Source organism: Heterodontus francisci, chromosome 24, assembly GCF_036365525.1.
Source record: "Heterodontus francisci isolate sHetFra1 chromosome 24, sHetFra1.hap1, whole genome shotgun sequence".
Classification (NCBI taxonomy): Eukaryota; Metazoa; Chordata; class Chondrichthyes; order Heterodontiformes; family Heterodontidae; genus Heterodontus; species Heterodontus francisci.
Window position 1 is genome coordinate 74242053 of NC_090394.1, and position 22566 is coordinate 74264618.

At 43.5% G+C, this 22566-nt stretch overlaps 2 protein-coding genes across 5 annotated transcripts in view; one reads left to right on the plus strand and one right to left on the minus strand.

The window, feature by feature from the left end:
• The window catches only part of eif2ak1 (eukaryotic translation initiation factor 2-alpha kinase 1), a 39909-nt gene extending 28915 nt beyond the window's left edge, over window positions 1–10994 (minus strand). Inside the window, exons 1-3 of one of the 3 annotated variants that reach the window (XM_068056599.1) lie at window positions 10563–10994; window positions 3413–3580; window positions 613–749 (exon numbers count right to left, since the gene is read on the minus strand). In XM_068056599.1, coding sequence (XP_067912700.1) covers window positions 613–749; window positions 3413–3569 — 294 coding nt within the window. In that variant the 5' untranslated portion in view covers window positions 3570–3580; window positions 10563–10994. Of the gene's footprint in view, window positions 1–612; window positions 750–3412; window positions 3581–4877; window positions 5103–10533 lie in introns of those variants that run through there. The other 2 variants (XM_068056598.1, XM_068056597.1) reach the window with 2 other exon arrangements.
• The window catches only part of usp42 (ubiquitin specific peptidase 42), a 96460-nt gene continuing 84616 nt past the window's right edge, over window positions 10723–22566 (plus strand). Inside the window, exons 1-2 of one of the 2 annotated variants that reach the window (XR_010977420.1) lie at window positions 10723–10862; window positions 19617–19881. Coding sequence is in view for 1 of the 2 variants with exons in the window: in XM_068056596.1 (XP_067912697.1) it covers window positions 19626–19881 (256 nt within the window). In the remaining variant the exon portion in view is untranslated. The remainder of the gene's footprint in view (window positions 10863–19616; window positions 19882–22566) is intronic. The other variant, XM_068056596.1, reaches the window with a different exon arrangement.

Genomic DNA, 22566 nt, shown 5'->3' on the forward strand with positions numbered 1-22566 from the left:
AGCCATTTGGACGCAGGAGGTTTCAATCTATGGCCTGCACTGAATTAGCTGGTCTCGACGTCACAGCCAGTTTGTCACTGGTGATTGCTGCAGCCAATTTTTGCACAAGATCCCACAAACAACAAGGTGAAGGACCAGTTAATCCGTCAGAATGTTTTAGGTTCAAGACCCACTCCAAAGACTTGAGCACATGATCTAGGCTGGCACTCTCAGTGCAGTATTAAGAAAGTGCTGCATTGTTGGTGGAGATGTAAACCAAAGCCCCACCTATCCTCTCAGGTGGACATTACAGATCCTATGGCACTACGTTGAGGAAGAGCAGGAGAGGTCTCCCTGGTGTCCTGGCCAATATTTATCCTTTAACCAAATCACTTAAACAGATTATCTGGTCATTATCACACCGCGGTTTGTGGGGCCTTGCTGTGTGTAAATTGGCTGCTGCATTTCCTGTATTGCAACAGCAACAACAATTCAAAAAGTATTTCATTGGATGGAAAGCACTTTGGGAGGTCCTGAGATTGTGAAGGTGCTATTGAAATGCAGGTCTTGCTTTCAACGACTTCACAAGCCTCAGAGGCAGACCTCTCTAACATCAGCTGGCAATGCACTCACCTGTCGATACAAGCTGTTGCTTGCTGCTTGTAAAAGGTTTGCAAAGGCCTGATTGTGCTGTAGCCTCACGGTGCTGAATTCATCGCTGAAGGTGATTGGTGAAATCAAGTGCGTTCCCTCTAGTTTTTGACACAGCACTGAAAAAGAAAGACAGACTTACATTTCTATCGCACCTTTCATGAACTCCGCACTTTACAGCCAATGAAGTACTTTTGAAATGGTCACTGTTGTAATGTAGGGAAAATGGCAACACATTTATGCACAGCAAGCTCCCACAAACACAATGTGATAATGACCAGATAATTGTATTTTTATTTAGTGATGTTGATTGAGGGATAATTATTGGCCAGGCCATTGGGCAGAACTCCCCTGTTCTTCTTCAAAATAGTGCCATAGGATCTTTCCCGGCCACCCGAGGGTCTCAGTTTAAAGACATCTGAAAGACAGCACCACTGACAGCGTAGCACTCCCTCAGTACTGCAGTGGGAGCATCAGCCTAGATTTTTGTGCTCAACTCCCTGGAGTTGCACTTGAGACACGGTTGACACAAAGGATGAATTTTTTTGATGGAATCACTGCCTGAAGAAACAGCTGGACAGCAGACAGTCATATTCACAAATAAAAACAAAAATTACTGGAAATACTCAGCAGGTCTAGCAGCATCTGTGGAGGGAGACGCAGAGTTAACGTTTCAGGTCAGTGACCCTTCATTAGAACTGGCAAAGGTTAAAAATGTAATAGGTTTTAAGTAAATAAAGCATGGGTGGGGCAAAAGATAAGAAAAGAGGTGTTGATAGGACAGAGGGTCACAGAGAATAACTGACCAGAAGGTCATGGAGCAAAGGCAAAGGGTGTGTTAATGGTGTGGTGAAAGACAAAGCATAGTGCAGAGAGGGTGTTAAATGACAGAATAATGAACAGCCCTGGCCAAAAGCACAAACATGAGAAAAAACAGTGGGCAGGCACATGGTAAAAAAATGAATGATGAAAGAAACTAAAACAAAATATAAAAGAAAGAATAAAACTAAAAATAAAAAAGGGGAGCCAGTCATGCTCTGAAATTACTGTACTCAATCTTCAGTCCGGTCATATTCACATCAAAATGATTCCTGACAATGCAGCCGGCCACAGACATCATCAGTCTGTGCCAAGGTTCGCACATGCGCAGACGGGCTCCTGCTCTCTGCGCGTGCGCTGCGTTCTGACTTGCCAGGACTGGTTAGCGCTTGCGCCGATGACGTCATCGATTGACGTGTGCATCTTTGGGCAATGCGCCTGGTCGGCCTCTGCGGATACGCTTTCCGGCCGCTCCGCTTCACCCCCACCCCACTCGCTGCTCTCTCCGGCTGCTCCGCTCCCTGTCCCCGGCCTGCTCCGCTCCCCGCCATCTCCGGCCCACTCCGCTCCGCTCCCCCCACCGTCCCCTGCCCGCTCCGCTTCCCCCACCCCCGTGGTCCCCAGCCCGCTCACTCGCACTCTCCCTCCAGCCATTGTGTGCTGCCATGTGTTTAGGTCAGGTTGCCTTCGTGTGATTATTTGAGCAGCGCCACCTTTAGTCCTGGCAGCTGCCTGAAGTCGCAGACTGACGTTTTAGTGGCACAGGCTGCATTTGCGCATGTGCCACTGCAACGCCACCTAGTGTTAGCGTGGTCAGCAAACGCAGCCTATTCACGTACATGTATAATGGCAACAACCATCAACAAATATTTTCATTATATAGTGCCTTCAGTGTAATAAAACATCCCAGGATGCTTCACAGGAGTGTATCAGACAAAATCTGACACTGAGCCACAAAAGCAGATTATAGGACAAAGACCAAAAACTTGGTCAAAGAGGTAGGTTTTAAAGAGCGTCTTAGAGGAGGAGAGAGGGATAGGGAGGTTTAGGGGGGAAATTCCAGAGCTTAGAAAGCAGGCTGCCGAAGGCATAGCCGCTATTGGAGGGGTGATGGAAATCAGGGATGCATAAGATGCCAGAATTGGAGAAGCACAGAGATCTCAGAGGGCTGGAGGAGATGAGAGATAGCGAGGGGCAAGACGATGGAGGGATCCGAAAACAAGAAACAGAATTTCAAAATGAAGGCATTTCTGGATTGGGTGCGAGTGTAGGTCAGCAAGCATAGAGGTGATGGATGAATGGGACTTGGAGTTATAATGCAAACAGTAGAGTGTTGGATGCTCAAGATAAATATCAATGCTGGGTGTAAGGGCTTCTTTCTAAAATAAAACGCTGCTGTGAAAATGCACCAAGTTTTACGACACGGAAACAGGCCATTTGCCCCCAAGAGATCCAAGACAGAACTGGAGAAACGCACAGATATCAGAGGATTTTGGGCTAGAGGAGGTTACAAAGATTCCAATTACAGGTTTCATTTAACAAGCCCCCAGAACAAAATCGTTTTTGCAACTGCATTACTTAGAATTAAAGTTAGTTCTTCCTCCATGTATCTTGACTGCATTTATCACACCACCCCATGATTCTATCCCCTATGCTAACTCATTGGCAGTGCTTAGCTTCCTCAATCTTCTCATCCTGCTACAAATTATAGGCTTTTTAAAACATCTTCCATCCTGCTATCTATTCAACACAGGAGCCACCCCGTACTGTGGGCTCTGGTCCTTCAGCTAGACTTCGCTGCGGTACCAGACCAGAAATAGACTTGCAGGGCTACGGGGATCAAGCCGGGAAGTGGGACTGACTGCACAGATCCATGGAGAGCAGGCATGGACTCGATGGGCTGAATGGGCTCCTTCTGTGCCGTTAATGACTCCATGACTCTACCATACTTGCTGTGTCTTACACTTAAACAGGCTCATCGAGCGCTGAGGATTTCTCTCATAAACGAAGCAGAGATGTTCCAGGAGTGAGACCAACAACAGCTGGTTGGGAATGGCAACAGTGAAGTCCATCAGCGCTGGAACTCTTTGGTTACAATCCACCGAACCACAATTCTCCATCAGATCGGATTCTGCAATTGGAGGAAAGGGGGAAAAGTACAATTAACAGAGCATTTTCAAAAAGTTTTGAAAATTATACACGAGCTGCACACAAATCGGCTGCCAAAATTCCCCATGTTACAACAGTGTCCACACTTCAAAAAAAAAAGGTATTTCATTGGTTGTAAAGCAGTTTGGGACATCCCGAGGTTATGAAAGGTGCTATGGAAATGCAACTTCTTTTTTCTAAACAACTTGCACTTGTGAATGGTACAATTTCCAAGTCCAGGAACCGAGATGCCTGGGAAGCGTGTGCACACGCAAATCTCTGAAGGTGGCATGGAAACCTGAGGAGGCTGTCAATGTTTCCAGTGGCAAGGGGGTCAGAAACCAGAGGTCACAGGTGTAAGGTCATTGGCTAAAGAAACATCGCAGAGGAGATGAGGATTTTTAAAAATCAAATTCAATAGTAACTTTCAAAAGAGGAATCGGATATATATTTGTAAAGGAAACATTTGCAGAGCTACAGGGAAAGAGCAAGTGGGGGCAGAGCGGGACAAACTGGATAACTCATAGAATGGTTATAGCACAGAATGAGGCCATTCAGCCCATCCAGTCCATGCTAGCTCTCTGCAAGAGCACTTTAGCTGGTCCCATTCCCCATTCTTTTCCCCGTAGCCCTGCTAATGTTTTCTTTTCAGGCGCTTGTCCCTTTGAAAACCATGACTGAATCTGCCTCCACCCACACTCTCAGGCAGTGCATTCCAGATCCTCACCACTCGCTGTGTAAAAAAAGTTGTTTCTCATGTCGCCTTTGGCTCTTTTGCCAACGACCTTAAATCAGTATCCTCTGATTCTGGATTTTTCCGCCAATGGGAACCGTTTCTCTCTATATACCCTGTCTAGACCCCGAACACTGCTACAAATCTCCTCAAAATGTTCACTAAGGAAAACATACCCAGCTTCTCCAACCTAATCTCATAACTGATGCTCCTCATCCCCGGAACCATTCTGGTAAATCTTTTCAGCACCCTCTAAAAACTTCAAATCCTTTATAAAGTCTGGTGCCCAGAATTGGACACATTACTCCAGTTGAGACTGAACCAGTGTTTTATAAAGGTTCACCATAACTTGCAAAGGGCTAACACAGCACGATGGGCTGAATGGCCTGCTGCCGCGCTCTATCATTCCAGGATTGTATTGCACCGTTCTGCTGGGTGGACAGTCTCAGGACTCTACACACAGGTGCAGGGCGAAGGGGTGCTTGTGTTTGAGGCCAATTCCCCGGTGCAGGTTGCATCAGTCTCGGCGCTCTGAGCCGGATCTTACCATCGAAAGCAGCCGGGCCTTCCTGCGGGAAGCTGAAGGCCAGATTGACCCGGGGTTCCTGCAAGTCGTTGCTGCAGCCCCAGGGGATGGAGACGCCGGGGTCCGAGACCCGAGAGCGCCCGGTTCCACTCGCTCCGCCCGGCATCGGGGCGACAGAGTCGGCTGCGCGTCCGCAACACAGCCCCGGAGCTGCCGGCAGATACAAGCGTCTCCCACAGTGAGTCAGTACCGGAACTACTGTTCAGAGAGAGAGAGAGAGAGAGTGAGTGAGACACACTGTTCACAGAGAGAGAGAGAGAGAGACACACACACTGTTCACACAGAGAGAGAATGAGTGAGACACACTGTTCAGAGAGAGAGCGAGTGAGACACACTGTTCACACAGAGAGAGAGACACACACACACTGTTCAGAGAGACACACTGTTCACACAGAGAGAGAATGAGTGAGTGAGACACAGAGAGAGACAAACATACACTGTTCAGAGAGAGAATGAGTGAGTGAGACACACTGTTCACACAGAGAGTGAGAGAGACACACTGTTCACTCAGAGAGAGAGTGAGAGAGACACACTGTTCACACAGAGAGGGAGACACACACACACTGTTCAGAGAGAATGAGTGAGTGAGACACACTGTTCACACAGAGAGTGAGAGAGACACACTGTTCACACAGAGAGTGAGAGAGACTCACACAGAGAGAGACACACACACACTGTTCAGAGAGAGAATGAGTGAGTGAGACACACTGTTCACACAGAGAGTGAGAGAGACACACTGTTCACACAGAGAGAGAGACACACACACACTGTTCAGAGAGAGAGTGAGTGAGACACACTGTTCACACAGAGAGAGAGTGAGAGACACACTGTTCACACAGAGAGAGTGAGAGAGACACACTGTTCACACAGAGAGACACACACACTGTTCAGAGAGAGTGTGAGTGAGACACACTGTTTACACAGAGAGAGAGACACACACACTGTTCAGAGAGAGTGTGAGTGAGACACACTGTTTACACAGAGAGAGAGACACACACACTGTTCAGAGAGAATGAGTGAGTGAGACACACTGTTTACACACAGAGAGAGAGTGAGAGAGACACACTGTTCACACAGAGAGAGTGAGAGAGACACACTGTTCACACAGAGAGAGAGTGAGAGAGACACACTGTTCACACAGAGAGAGAGTGAGAGAGACACACTGTTCACAGAGAGAGAGTGAGAGAGACACTGTTCACACAGAGAGAGAGTGAGAGAGACACTGTTCACACAGAGAGAGAGTGAGAGAGACACACTGTTCACACAGAGAGAGAGTGAGAGAGACACACTGTTCACACAGAGAGAGTGAGAGAGACACTGTTCACACAGAGAGAGAGTGAGAGAGACACTGTTCACACAGAGAGAGAGTGAGAGAGACACACTGTTCACACAGAGAGAGAGTGAGAGAGACACACTGTTCACACAGAGAGAGAGTGAGAGAGACACACTGTTCACACAGAGAGAGAGTGAGAGAGACACACTGTTCACACAGAGAGAGAGTGAGAGAGACACACTGTTCACACAGAGAGAGAGTGAGAGAGACACACACACACTGTTCAGAGAGAGAGTGAGTGAGACACACTGTTCACACAGAGAGAGACACACACACACTGTTCAGAGAGTGAGTGAGTGAGACACACTGTTCACACAGAGAGAGCGTGAGAGAGACACACTGTTAACAGAGAGAGAGAGACACACACACACACTGTTCAGAGAGAGAGTGAGTGAGTGAGACACACTGTTCACACAGAGAGAGAGTGAGAGAGACACACTGTTCACACAGAGAGAGTGAGAGAGACACACTGTTCACACAGAGAGAGTGAGAGAGACACACTGTTCACACAGAGAGAGACACACACACTGTTCAGAGAGAGGGAGAGAATGAGTGAGTGAGTGAGTGAGACACACCGTTTACACAGAGAGAGAGTGAGAATTAGGTCTCCCCTCAGGCTCCCCTGTTCCGAAGAAAACAACCCTAGCCTATCTAATCTGTCTTCATATCTAAAATTCTCCAGTCCAGGCAACATCCTCGTTAATCTCTCTGTGCTTTCTCTGATGCAATCACATCTTTCCTATTGTACGGTGACCAGAACTGCATGCACTATCCAACTGGGACCTGACCAGTGTTTTATACAGTTCCAGCATAACCTCCCAGCTCTTATATTCTATTCCTTGGCTAATGAAGGCAAGTATCCCATATGCCTTCTTGACCACCTTATCTATCTGTCCAGCCACCTTCAGGGATTGTGCACATGCACTCCAAGGTCATAGAGTTATACAGCACAGAAAGATGCCCTTCAGCCCATTGTGTCTATGCCAGCCATCAAGCACCTATCTTTTCTAATCCCTTTTTCCTGCACTTGGCCCGTAGCCTTATATGCTATGGCATTTCAAGTACTCATCTAAATACTTCTTAAATGTTGTGACGGTTCCTGCCTCTACCACCCCTTCAGGCAGTGCGTTCCAGATTCCAACCACCCTCTGGGTGAAAAGATTTTCTCAAATCCTCTCTGAAAACCCATTACCTTAAATGTATGCCCCCTCGTTATTGACACCTCCGCTAAGGGAATAAGTTTATTTCTGTCTATTCCCTTCATAATTTTGTGTACCTCAATCAGGTCCCCCCTCAGCCTTCTCTGCTCTAAGGAAATCAACCCTAGCCTATCCAGTCTCTCTTCACAGCTGAAATGCTCCAGCCCAGGCAACATCCTGGTGAATCTCCTCTGCACCCTCTCCAGTACAATCACATCCTTCCTATAGTGTGACGAGCAGAACTATACACAGTACTCCAGCTGTGGCCTAAACAGTAGCAAAATACTGCGGATGCTGGAAATCTGAAACAAAAACAAGAAATGCTGGAATCACTCAGCAGGTCTGGCAGCATCTGTGGAAAGAGAAGCAGAGTTAACGTTTCGGGTCAGTGACGGGTCGGGTTCCGAAGAAGGGTCACTGACCCGAAACGTTAACTCTACTTCTCTTTCCACAGATGCTGCCAGACCTGCTGTGTGATTCCAGCATTTCTTGTTTTTGTGGCCTAAATAGTGTTTTATACAGCTCTACCATAACCTCCCTGCTCTTATATTCTATGCCTCGGCTAATAAAGGCAAGTATCCCATATGCCTTCCTAACTACCTTATCTACCTGTGCTGCTGTCTTCAGTGATCTATGGACAAGTACACCAAGGTCCCTCTGACCCTCTGTACTTCCTAGTGTCCAGCCATCCATTGTATATTCCCTTGCCTTGTTAGTCCTCCCAAAATACATCACCTCACACTTCTCAGGATTAAATTCCATTTGCCACTGTTCTGTCCATTTTACCAGCCCATCTATATTGTCCTGTAATCTAAGGCTTTCCTCCTCACTATTTACGACACCGCCAATTTTCGTGTCATCTGTGAACTTACTGATCATACCTCCTATATTCACATCTAAATCATTAATGTACACTACAAACAGCAAGGGTCCCCGCACTGATCCCTGCGGTACACCGCTGGTCACAAACTTCCACTCGCAAAAACAACCCTCGATCATCACCCTCTGCCTCCTGCCACTAAGCCAATTTTGGATCCAATTTGCCAAATTGCCCTGGATCCCACCTTCTTGACCAATCTCCCTTGCGGGACCTTATTAAAAGCCTTACTGAAGTCCGTGTAGACTACATCAACTGCTTTACCCTCATCTACACACCTAGTCACCTCCTCGAAAAATTCAATCAAGTTTGTTAGATATGATCTCCCCCTGACAAAGCCATGCTGACTATCCTTGATTAATCCCTGCCTCTCCAAGTGGAGATTAATCCTGTCCCTCAGAATTTTTCCAATAGTTTCCCCACCACTGATGTTAAACCCACTGGCCTGTAATTACCTGGTTTATCCCTGCTATCTTTCTTGAATAATGGTACCACATTCATTGTCCTCCAGTCCTTTGGCACTTCTCCTGTGGCCAGAGAGGATCTGAAAATTTGTGTCAGAGCCCCTGCTATCTCCTCCCTTGCCTCACATAACAGCCTGGGATACATCTCATCTGGGCCTGGGGATTTATCCACTTTTATGCCTGCTAAAACCTCCTCCCTTTCAATGCTAATTTGTTCAAGTATATCACAATCCCCCTCCCTGATCTCTACACCTACATCGTCCTTCTCCATAGTGAACACAGATGAAAAGTCATCATTTAAAGCCTCACCTACATCCTCTGGCTCCACACATAGATTGCCACTTTGGTCCCTAATGGGCCCTACTCTTTCCCTAGTTATCCTCTTACCCTTAATATACTTATAAAATGCCTTAGGATTGTCCTTTATCTTGCCTGCCAATGTTTTTTCATGCCCCCTCTTCGCTCTCCTAATTACTTTTTTAAGTACCCCCCTACACTTTCTATACTCCTCTCGGGGCTCCGCTGTTTTCAGCCCTCTGAATCTGTCATAAGCCTCCTTTTCTTCCTTATCCAGTCCTCTATATCCCTTGACATCCAGGGTTCCCTGGACTTGTTGGTCTATTTGGGACTTTTTCAAAAAGCCTTGCTAAAACCCACGGCCTCTACCAACTAGAAGGACGAAGGCAGCAAATACATGGGAACACCACCACCTGCAAATTCCCCTCCAAGTCACACACCATCCTGACTTGGAACTATATCGCCGTTCCTTCACTGTCGCTGGGTCAAAATCCTGGAACTCCCTTCCGAACAGCACTGTGGGTAAACCTACCCCAAATGGACTGCAGCGGTTCAAGAAGGCAGCTCACCACCACCTTCTCAAGGGCAATTAGGGATGGGCAAATAAATGCTGGCCTGGCCAGCGTCACCCACATCCCTGAATGAATTAAAAAAAAAAATCCAAATGGATCAAATCCATCAACTGCAGTACCCTCAGTGACCCTCCTTGTGACCTCCTCAAAATATTCAGTCAGACATTACCTTCCCTTAACTAATCGATGCTGACTGTCGTTGATTAATCCGTGTCTTTCTAAATGAAGATTTATCTTGTCCTTCAGTATTTTTTCCAATTTTACTTATATATAATCTCCCCTACCCAGAAGGCATTGATTCATCGACATGCACCAGCATCCCTTCAGTATCTCTAGCAATTAGTCAGACCTCCACAAGTGAAACTCGAAAGATGAGGGTACCTCAGTCATACCCAATATCCACACACATGGAGATTCCAGCGGGAGTCTCTGGATAGTGGTCAGGTATGGGACTTTTACCCCCGTCCCTAGCAGAGAAGCACCAAGGTCAGTCCTTGAGCCCCTGCTGCTACTATGGCTAATATGCTTCAACTTTTTTTATGCAGCCAGTGGTTAAGATCTGGAATATACTGCCCGAGAGTATGGTGAAGGCAGATTCAATCTAGGCCTTCAAAAGAGAACTAGATAACTGTCTGAAGAGAAAAAAATTGCAGGGTTATGGGGAAAAGGCAGAGGAGTGCTCTTGTGCAGAACCAGCACAGACACGATGGGCTGAATGGCCTCCTTCTGCAAGGTAACCATTTTATGATCCTATGATTCTAATTTTCCCACCACCAAGGTTAGGCTGACTGGCCTGTAATTACTTGGACTATCGCTTTCTCCCTTTTTAAGCAATGGTACAACGTTAGCTGTCCTCCAGTCCTCTGGCACCACACCTGTAGCGAGATTATAAAATGGTCAGAACCTCTGCCAAATCCTCACTCGCTTCCTTGAACAGTCGAGGACCTTGTAGTATTCTCCTCCCACCGGTGGCGGCGCTGCTGCTGCCAGGTCCTCCTCCACCGGCGGCTGCGCTGCTGCCGCGTCCTCCTCCCACCCGTGGCGGCGCTGGCGGGCACGCTTCCCACCTTGCCACTTCCCCGCGGTGCGTTGTGGGGTGGGCCGTAGTGCCCGGATGTGCTGATTGTGAGTTCGTTCTGTGTCGTAATCGTTGGGGGGGCTTTTATCGTCGCGCGTTGCCGTCGTCGTGATGGAAACACTCGGGGTATGTACCGGGGCTCGGGGCGGGGGTTAGCCGAGACTGCGGCTCCTGCTCAGGCCTGGCGTGTTACTTGCGGCGCTTCTAACCTGAGCGCTTCTCCTAACAGCCCGGCCGGTGTCTCTCCCTCCCATGGTTACAGCTCCCCTCCCCCCACTTTACCCCTCCGACTGTTCCACCACTTCGCTATAAGGGCGATTGCCAGGGGGCCTGAGTCAGCTCCTGTCGTATTTTACCCCAGTAGTTACATCTATAATACACACGATCAGCCGAAGATGTATTGTATAGACGCGGGGTGTAGGCCCCGGAGCGGCTCCCCCTCATTGAGAGGGGAGGCGGGGAAGGGGGGGGACGCGCACGTGTGTGTATGCGCATGCGCGTGTCATCCTCCAAGGCTGCGCCGCCGCTTTGTTTCCCTTTTTGCGGAGAGGGTGTGCAATCAAAGGGACACTGAATCTGGGTAAAAGGGGCAATAATCCCCCTCCCCACCCCCCTCCAATTCTCAACGGGGGAGTTTTCTGCTGCTAGGAGTTGGACGCGGGAGGTGGGGGAATTGAGCAAGATTCGGGGTGTAGTACCATTCACACCCTCGTTTGTTGCCTGGGTTTTTTTTGAATGAATTGTTTCACGAGTCACTTTACGACCCAGCAACACGTTTACTGGCCGATAGTACCCCCCCCCCCAAAAATCGAGTTTTGCATCTGAAAAAAAGCGCGGATTTTTCCTCCAGACGTTTCACGGGGAAAAAACGAAAGTTTTTTTTTCCACTTTTACGCACAAATTCTTTTTTGCTATTTATCTTTATTTTTTTCAGAAAGCAACTTAATTTGTAAAAATGCCTCGTCATGAGATAAAATGAGCAATTAATTTCTTGGGTTGTCTGACCTTTTTGTAAATACATTTAGTTGAAAATGCGGCAGTTTTTCCAGTTGTAGAGTGCAGTGACTTCTCGTCCCATGGTTTTATGGCATTTTATCTGGAAAGTGTACTTAAAACATTTTTGAAGTGTCTTTCACATTGAAATCCAGAAATGCTGTGAAATAGATATTAGATTCTGCCACATTACTGCTGATCAGCAATGGAAAGAGAATGTATACCGTCTCTATTCAAAATTGCTTAATTTAAATTGACAATTTGTCATTAACACTATATTTCCACTTGATTTATTTATATTAATTTAAATAACTGGATATTTAAATTTTTTGTGTGCAAAACTTAACATTCCTGTCAAATTATATATGGATCAGCAAAACTACAGTTTTGCACCTTTAGCGCCATGCATCCTTTATCTGAGTACAAATTTTACTTTCGTTACCGATTCATAATGATGAAATACCCAACATTAATATGTTCTCAAAGAGAGTAATTGATAAATTATATCAGTAAGTGTGATCAGCATGTTGTCGCATTGTCACAAACCCAGCTGGTTCAATAACAGCTTTTGGGGAAGGAAACCTGCCATCCTTACTCAGTCTGGCCTACATGTGACTGTAGTTGCACACCAACCTGATCGACTCTTAACTGCCCCTGAAGTGGCCTCAGAAGCCACTCTGTTTTATCAAATCGCTACAAAGGATTAGGGAAACTCAGGATAGGCAATAAATATCTGATTTGCCAGTGATGCCCACATCCCTAGAATATTTTTTTTTTGAAAATGGCTGGTTGTATATATTTCTTTATACAGCTAACTTTGGACCCTGTCATTGCAAGAAAACAAGGACGATTACCTACTTCCCAACTTTTCCTAGCAAAAACAAGGAATTCACCAATTTGGAAGTAATATTACTGTGCATTTCTATTTGCATTCCTGCTTGGTTTTGTGTTGTCTCCTTTGTCCCACGCTGTCTATTTCAAAAGGATTTTAAAAAAACTTTGATTTCCTTGGTTAAGGTTCAGTTAGGTCTTCCTGGTTGATCATCCATCAAGTAGCATGAAGCTTTTAAGACTTTTGCAGTAAACATTGTAATGTTAAGTGTTTCCAGCAGTGGCACCTGACAGGCAATTCAGCTCATTCTTCAGTTTGCAAAAGGTGGAAAGTAACTGTTGTCTTCTCAATACATGGACATTTCTAGCTCTGGTGGGGTCATTTTATGTTTGTAAACTAGTACAAGCATAGGGCAAACATTATAATGATACAGTTTAGTACATCCAGAGCATTTTTAATTCAGTGATATAAAAATTGTGAATATCAAGTGTGTACGGTAGTTCCTCACTTGTGCATGTGCTACAGATTTGAAGCTAACAATTTTATACTTTTGTTCCTGCCTTTCAAGTGATTTTACTTCTCAAGTTCCAAGATATCAAAAAAGCGAATAAGCATCCTCGGGTTTGCTGTGGATGCACTGTTGCCTTTAGCAAAGCTGTTTCAAATTTGACTGTTTAAGGTGTGAAGTATGTAGAATGTATTATGGATTTTACATGGCTGTTGAGGTTTAGAGCAATATTGTCTCATACGTTGACAACGAGCCACATGTGACTAATTGGGAATCAAGATCTGAGCAATTGCATTTCTGATGAGTAAATAAAAATGAGTAATAGATTCTGAAGTTGATCTTGATATTCATTCATAGGAGTGCGCATGTGAACTTTAACCTTTGAATGTTTGTTGGTAAAGTGGTAAAACAAAAAGCAGAGTGTAGAAATGGTGTTTGATCATCGTGGCTGGTTTACTTCCTTGGCTACTGAATGGTGACTTTCCCTGTATTGTGAGTGCGTGTAAGGTGTCTTCTATTGTGGCTAAAATTTTGTCACGGGCTAGTCAATGATTTCTTCTGAGCAACTGTGGTTTAATGGAGAAATTTTAATGACATCACCAATCAGTTTCATCTTGTCCTGTTAGAATGTTAGATTTTTAAGTCTGAACAAGCCTAGCATTGCCATGAGGTTAAATATTTTAAATTGCTAACAAATGTAGGTTTCTTGGATAGCAGTGGAATATGTGTTCAGTTGTAAGAGCAGTTTATGTACAGTGAGTGAAGAGTCTGAAGAATACTGTTCATGTTCAGTTAGGGGAATTTTGCAATGAAGATTTGAACCTTTTAATTAAATATTGCCTTTATATAAGTGCTTCTTTTAACAAAGAACTTTACGCAATCACTTTTAGAATGTTGTGACTTTTGTTATTGTATACACATTTGGCTCTACACTGCCATTTAATTTATCCATCCATTGTGTTGGCCTGCAGAATATAAAGAAAGGATATGGATTGTGGGGCGGGCGGGAGAGTGGGTTTATAATCTATGTTATACATGACAAATGCCATGTATGCCCTTTTAAACTTCATTATGTCCATAATTACTGTGATTTTAACACATTTCAATACTTGCATTATTTGGCAAAATAAGAGGTTTTATTTAACAATTCAATGACCTAAACTTTAGTCTGAAATAAAGGCCTGCTTAGGTATACAATTTAAACCCGACCCGGGCCTGACCCAACCACCTCTAACCCAAACCTGACCCGGGCTTGAGACCTTTGGGTTTTCCCCGCGCCCGACCTGACCCGACTCAACTCGACAACCGGAAATTAATGACACTCTTACTTCCCTTTCCCTCCCTGACCAAAAGGTAGCACTGCCACTGTGTCTGACCCGAACCTGAATGCCAGACCCGGAAGAGCAACCTGAGCCCGATACGTCGTCGGGTCCCATCGGGTTCGGGTCAGGCAGCCATGCTCTAGTCTGAAGTACAATAGAGATGTTATCATAGAGTGTAAACATGTTATCAACCTCTAGAATTGTCTGTATGATACTCAGTCTGTCCAATGAATTGTGAAATAGTCAAGGTGTGTCAGTTTTAAGATTCCCAGTCAACCTCAGTGTTTGTACTTCAATTATCTTTGCAAAGTGACAAACAGCAAAGCACACTATGCATGATGGATGGGGCACAGATTGGACTATGTTGAACTGGAATTTCCATGTATTAACTGTTGAATCATATATTTAGCAATGTTTCCTTGCCCTAATAAAAATTATTAGGATTTTGTTTCTTACTACCTTGTATAATGTTGGCTTCACAATGATTTTCCCAATTTCAGCTGCAACTGTACCCTAGACTGTAGCAAGCTGATGGATCATTAGTCTTAATTGTGATTAACATTCTCTTCTGTTGTGACTGGTTTTGGCAGCTTGGTGTTGCAAGGCATTGTGCAGTGGAATTGTGGCATGTGCCTGCATTTAAGATTCCCCACGCACCACGAGTTCCTGATGTTGAAGAGGTGCTGACATGTTTAACAGTGTGTTAATTAGTATGCACCATTGGTTACAGTAATTGCTAAGTTCACTCACTTTACTCAGCACTTCTTGCTTAAGAATTCAAGGAAGTAGCCACCAATTGTCGAAGTTAATTATTATTTACATATTTTTGAAACCACTGGTCCCAGTAGGATTTGCCTTGTGGTCTCAAATGTTCATTTAGCGGTGAATATTTTGCTGCATCAAGATGAGGGGATATCAGAGAAATGGACTGCATTTTTACGTTAAGCAGCCTGTGTTGGCATCAAGCATTCACAAGTCAGTTATATCATAGCCCACTGTAGAATAAAACTCCCTCTGATGTACCCCAACAAAGAGTCTGAATTGGCACCATCAGTTGAGGATTTCACTTGCACTGTTGTGTGCATCTGTTGGCCTTTTAGATGGTTAAATTCCTGACAGCTAGTTTCTTATTACAGGGAGTTTTTAATTTTAATTTTATTTTAGAGATACAGCACTGAAACAGGTCCTCTGGCCCACCGATTGAGATTGTTCAAGCATGTTATCTATCACCTACTGAGAAAACATTCTTCCTTAAAGTTGGGGCTGGATTTAAACCCAGGTCCAATGGGTGCTGTGCCATTCCAGACTCCTTTTAGGTTACACATGCAGGGTCGTTAGATTTCAGTTATATGCAGTGTCGCAATTGAGATACAGTACGTAAAACAGGAATGTAGAGGTTATATCATTAGGAACTTTAAGGTAAAATAAAACATTTTTCTGAGATGAGTTAAAGAAATTGTAGGCAATTTTCTGTTATCGACATTGTAACATAGAATTACTTCAATTCATTGCACTTTCCATGAGAAAATGTCTGTCCATTGGTTACAGCAAAAAGATATTGGGCTTTTAAAATTGATATGAAAAGTTTAACAGTACATTTTGGTAATTATATATTTTTGCAGTGCCCTGATAAATTACAAAAATCTGAAGGAATATGTTTGAACGGCTTAACTCTTGCTGAGTTGGTTGAGCTGTTTTGTAGAAGACCTGACCTGGAGCTGCTTTACTGTCAGAACTTTTCCACCTTTTTAAAAATAACTCCAGTGTCTTTAACACTTAGGAAACCTAGCTATAACTGAATATTTACTATGCTAGAAATCTGTACACTTAGGAAAATTGCTACCAATAAATTAAAGTACTGTTTAACCCTTGAGTAAACCCTGTACATAAGTAAACAGTACAATATTGCTGCAAGTTTTTTTTTGAACGGGAAAAGTAACTAGCCTTCAGATATCCTAAAGTAGACAGTAATATTTCATCCCTTTTGTTCCCGACTCCAAACAATATTTTTTCTTTCCCTAGACAGTTTTCTCCCCATTTCTCTTAACATAGGGGAATTGATTTCAGTGTGGTTTCGGTGAATGTGGCAGGCCATTAGCTAAGCCTATCCTCTCCTTGCTTGACCTTCACTCACACGCTTTTAGCTGTGTTTTCTTAGTAGTGATCAGGATACAAACTTTGACCATTTTTTTCTTCCTAACCTAGGGCTCTGAGGCTAGTTGAACTCAACTGAGATCAGCTGATTCATTGATTCTGACACTTCCTTGGTTTGTATGGCTCAGCTGCCTGATGAATGTTTGTCTTTTTAAGTAATTGTGTGAAGAGCTTAGAGTCTTCAACATAATAAAGTACTCTTAAAAATACAAATAAACCAAGTAAGAAAGAGGCTTTGCTTCTGTTGAGCTAGATCACAGGCAGACTCCCTTAACAAAGTCTTTAACTTTCCTTTCAGTGCCTCGCACTGATATAATGTGGAGATATCTGCAGCATTTATGTAATTAATTGCAGACTGGAAAATATCCTATTAAGAATAAACACAAAATACCTTCCTCCCCTCCACCACCTCGCCTATTCTTCATGTACATCATAATTGCTGTCAGTACCGTCCTTTCTCTTTATGCTCTTTTCATAACATAAGAAATAGGGGTATGCCGTGCAGCCCCTTGAGCCTGCTCTGCCATTCAGTAAGATCATGGCTGATCCTTGACCTCCACTCTACTTTCCCGACCGATCCCCATACCCCTTGATTCTGTTAGTCCAAAAATTTATTGATCTCAGCCTTGAATATATTCAATGACTGATTATCCACAGCCCTCTGGGGAAGAGAATTCCAAAGATGCACTTCCTCTGCTTATCAGATGGTTGAGATGAAAATTATGGGGTGGGGGAAGGGGAGAATTTGCAGGATGAATGGGGGAAAAGGCAGGGGAGTGGGACGTGTTGGATAGCTCTTTCAAAGAGTTCACACCAGCCCGATGGGCCGAATGACGCTCTTCTGTGCTGCATCATTCTATAATTTATGGAAGGTTGCCACTGTAAACTATCTTTTAACTATGATGGTACTTGGAAGTACATCAGTGTGCTATAGCCGATCTTAAATATTCTGCACCACGACTTTGGATCTCTACTTTGAGAATATCATATTCCCATCGCATCTTTCCATGCTGCCTTATATAGCGACTGTTAGACATTCATTGACATTTTCTCTGTTAGAAGGAGCTGCTATTATGTACAATTGTGAAATTTTCTAAGCATTTCTATTTTTGATTTTTAAAAATGTATTCCATGAGTGCACATCGATAACTTTTAACTGTGGATTCTGTGTGTTAAATTCAGTTTTTTAATATTAGCTGTAGGATGGTCCTCCTAACAACTTTGATACATAGCTGATGTCAGTACTGTGGTCTCAAATTCTATGCTGATGCTGGAAACTAGAGCTGATCATCAGACATAAATAGCATAGGTGCTGAGAAATAGAGCTTTCCACAAAGCACCTTCAAGTGAGGCCAAACATTTCCCTCTTTCCAGTCATGCTTGTTGACCAGTTTCACGTGTAGGGAAGATAGCTGCCCTCAATTGATGCTTTAGTCCTCCTTTCTGATAGGTCACCTCAGGAGTATGACATGACATTAAGAACCTTCCTGTTGGAGAGACTGCCAATGTTGAGGGGCCAGTGCCATCAACTCAGTTCATTCCCAGTGGATGTTCAAAGGTTTCATAGCCCCTCAACTCTCTAGCCAGGCTTTCATCAAATACTTCATTAGGAGTGCAGTGGGATGGAGGTTCCCATGAGGTTTTGACTCTTATATTTAACGTTCTTGGTAGGTAGGAATCGGTCTATTATGGTGTTCATAAAACTATTTGGCGTATTTGAATTTCCGTTCTTGCCCCGATTCTGTGCCTCTGGCTTTTTCTTCAGATTGATTATATAATGAGCAGTGGCCAGAAATGGGGAATAGCATCTCTAGTCCTACAACACTGGCCAGAAAAATTATTTTGAATCTCCTTTTTTCTACCCTACAATATTCTTCATACAAAAATGGTGACTGTACTTGACCATAACAGGCATTGCAGATACAAAAAAAAACTAATAGGTATCTTTTTTAAAAAAAAAGGTTTATATCATTCTGTGAATGGTTCCCACCTGCAACCCAGCAGCCATCAAAAGGCACAACCTGTTCTTTTCCGTAAGGTAGTTAATGGGAAAAGTTTGGATTCTTGTCCTTTTTTCAAGTTTACTCTCAATCAGGGATTAGGCTGCCTTAGTTGTTAGATCTTCTGGTTTAGAATAACTTGAGTCTTTGTAAGATGGTGATATACAGTGAATTCTGATTAAATGCGCAAGGTTTAGAAAGAGTGCATCTCTTCCCTCTTCCTCCATACCAACTAGGAAGGCCCCAGAATCAAATCTGTTTGTACCAGCAATATGGACACTGCAGTTAGCCTCAGAGCCTTTGGGATAGGAAGGAACAATCCAGAATTCCCATTCCTGATGCTGTATAGCACCCCCCTGCCTGGAAATGTACATGTGTAGACACTGGATGAGAACAGGATTAGGTTCAGCTGTGATCTTTTCCACCCCTCTCAACCCAAATTGGCAAATAGTGACCCCCATGAAGAATGATTGCTTGGGCAAAGCCCCAGAGGGCAAATAGCGCTGGTGGAACTGTACTCCAAGCAAGATGTTCATCTAGTTATGTATTGATCGTATTAGAAGTACAAAGGCATTCAATATTGCAATAGTGTTGTGTTCAATAAGTACCTTAAAATGCATGCAGTAATAAAAGCACACATGAAAATGAACTTTGAGTCATTTATGATTTTTCTTAATGCTTGATGCATCATAATGTGAGAGAAAACTGGAAGTATGAATATAAAACTGAGATATTTATGTGTTCAGACCATTGAAATTTTTGGAGGTCAGTAAAAAAGAGTTAAAGTCTGAACTTGGATATAAATCAATTGTTTGTAGCTCTGCAGTATGATACATGCAAAGAAAGTCATGAGAAATGATGCAATTCTTTCATGAGCAAAGTGACTGAAGTCAAATTTCCCCCTTGGGATTTGTTAGTTTAAAGAAATATTTATAGTATGGAGAGGAGAACTTATTTCGAAGAGTAAGTGAATGCAAGATCCATTATAGGATTTTGGATATTTATAGAACAAACCAGTTAAAAATGGCTTCCCAGTATAAAACTAGCTTAGTTTTGACCATGTTCTTTCAGAAATGAATAATGACCATAGTTGACAAAGTGACAGAGGCCTCGAACACTGCAGCTTGCAAGAACCAGACCTGCAGCTCCGTGGCACCTTTCTCTGGAATTGTCAAAGAGAAGAACATGGAGTCAGGGGCAGCAAGTTGGGGTGCGACATCTCCTATTACAGAGGTACCGAAGAACAAAATCTTAGGACCTATGCCTGGAGCTGCTTTGTACACCAATGCAGTGTCTCTACAAGAGAAACCGAAGCAACCAGTGCAAAAAGATCAAAGTAAGTCCAACATGCAGTTTTTTTGTTGTTGAATAAGTTATCGCTGCATTTGCTTGGCATCTGTTCCACGAGTCCTGCTCTGATCTCGCTTGAGGCATGTTAATTTCATCCATGTATCCTCCAGTTCTGTGCTCCCAGTTCTAATTAAATAACTTTCTCCTTTTTATTAGATCTATGCTTCTTCATTTTAAAGAGCAGCGTCATGATTTTCTTCCTACTGCCATTCACACCAACCTTTCACTGATGAAAATCATTTGAGTCTCTAATTTAGAGCCCGAGTTCTCAATAACCATTGTGGTCTGTTAATGAGCTTTCTCCAGTGCTTTCTATGTCCTTTTGGATGCCCAAAACTGCACACAATGCTCCGAATTGTCTTATTGATTTGTAATCCAGTGCACAATAAATCCTAGCAATGGTGGCAATACCTTATGTACGTACAGCCTATTCCTCAAGGCAGTGTCAACTCCTGACTCCGAGAAGCTGCTTCTCTCCTTTACTCAGGGTGTGTTGCTGCACTGTTGACTTATCCTGATGAGTTATTTTAATGGGCAGAAGGAACACAGGCCTATCGAGCCTGCTCCACCATTCAATACGATCATGGCTGATCATCCACCTCAATACCTTTTTCCCACACTATCCTCGTATCCCATTATGTCATTTGTATTTAGAAATCTGACAATCAAACATATTCAATGACTCATCTTCCACAGCCCTCTGGGGGTAGAGAATTCCAAAGATTCACAACCCTCTGAGTAAAGAAATTTCTCCTCATCTCTGTCCTACGTGGCTTCCCCTTATTTTGAAATTGTGTCTCCAGGTTCTCGATTCCCCAACCAGGGAAACATCTTAGCTGCATCTACCCTGTCTATCCCTTTAAATATTTTGTAGGTTTCAATGAGATCACCTCTCATTCTTCGAATCTCTAGAGAATACAGGTCCAGTTTCCCCAATCTCTCTCCATAGGACAGTCCCACCATCCCGGGAACAAGTCTGGTGAATCTTTGTTGCACTCCCTCTATGGCAGTAATATCCTTCCGAAGGTAAGGGGACCAAAACTGCACAGAGTACTCGGGTGCGGTCTAACCAAGGTTCTATACAATTGAAGCAATACATCACTACTCCTGTACTGTCAGCCTTTATCGCAAAAGGATAACATATCGTTGGCCACGTTAATTGCTTGTTGTACCCGCATGTTCACCTTCAGTGACTTATTGACAAGGACACCCATTGTACATCTACACTTTCTAATCTTGCTATTTAAGAAATACTCTGCACACCTCTTCCTCCTACCAAAGTGGATAACCTCACATTTTTCGACATTATATTCCATCTGCCATGTTCTTGCCCACTCACTAAGTCTTTACAAATCTCCTTGAAGCCGCTTTGCATCTTCCTCACAACACGCCTACTTTTGTGTCATCCGCGAATTTGGATATACAACATTTGGTCTTGACATCCAAATCATTGATATATATTGTGAACAGCTGGGGCCCAAGCACTGATCCCTGCAGTACCCCACTAGTCACAGCTTGTCAACGCGAGAATGACCTGTTTATTCTTACTCTCTGCCTTCTGCCTATTAACCAATCCTTAATCCATGCCGGTATATTACTACCTCATCCCATGTGCTTTAATTTTGCTAACCAACCTCCTCTGGGGAACTTTATCAAAGGCCTTTTGAAAATCCAAAAATACCACGTCCACTGACTCCCCATGATCAATTCTGTTAGTAACATCCTCAAAAAATTCCAACAGGTTCGTCAAAGATGATTTCCCATTCATAAATCCATGTTGACTATGCCCAATCAGATCATTATTATCCGTGTGCATTTATAACATCCTTTAGAATAGATTCTATTTTCCCAATGACTGATGTAAGGCTAACAGGTTTGTAATTCCCTGTTTTCTCTCTCCCTCCTTTCTTAAATAGTGAGGTGAGATTTGAGACCTTCCAATCTGCAGGAACTGCCCTAGAATCTATAGAATTTTGGAAGATGATCACCAATGCATCCACTATCTCCATAGCGACCTCTTTCAACACTCTGGGATGAGAATATGAGGCCCTGTGGACTTATCAACCTACAGCCCCATTAATTTCTCCAATACAACCTTCTTACTAATACTAATTTCCTTCAATTCCTCATTCCCCCTAATCGTTTGGATCTCGAATTCTGGGAGATTTCTTGTATCTTCCTCAGTGCAGACAGACACAAAGTAATCATTTAGCTTCTCTGCCATTTCTCTATTCCCCATTATAAATTTCTCCTGACTCTGCCTGTAATGGACCCACATTTGTCTTAGCCAAACATTTCCTCCTTACATACCTATAGAAGCTTTTACAGTCTGCTTTTGTATTTTTTGCTAGCTTACATTCATATTCTGTTCTCCCATTCTTTATCAGTTTCTTTGTCCTGCTTTGTTGTATTCTAAAATCCTCCCAATCTTCAGGTTTACTACTATTTCTGGCAACTTTATAGCCCTTTTAATCTTATACAATCCTTAACTTCCTTTGTTATCCACGGTTGACTGCATTTACTTTTGGGGTTTTTGTGCCTTGAAGGAATGTATAGTTGCTGTAAACTATGTAATAATTCTTTAAAGACTATCCATTGCCTATGTACTGTCATACCTTTTAATGTATTTTCCCAATCCACCTCAGCCAATTTGCCCCTTATGCCTTCATAA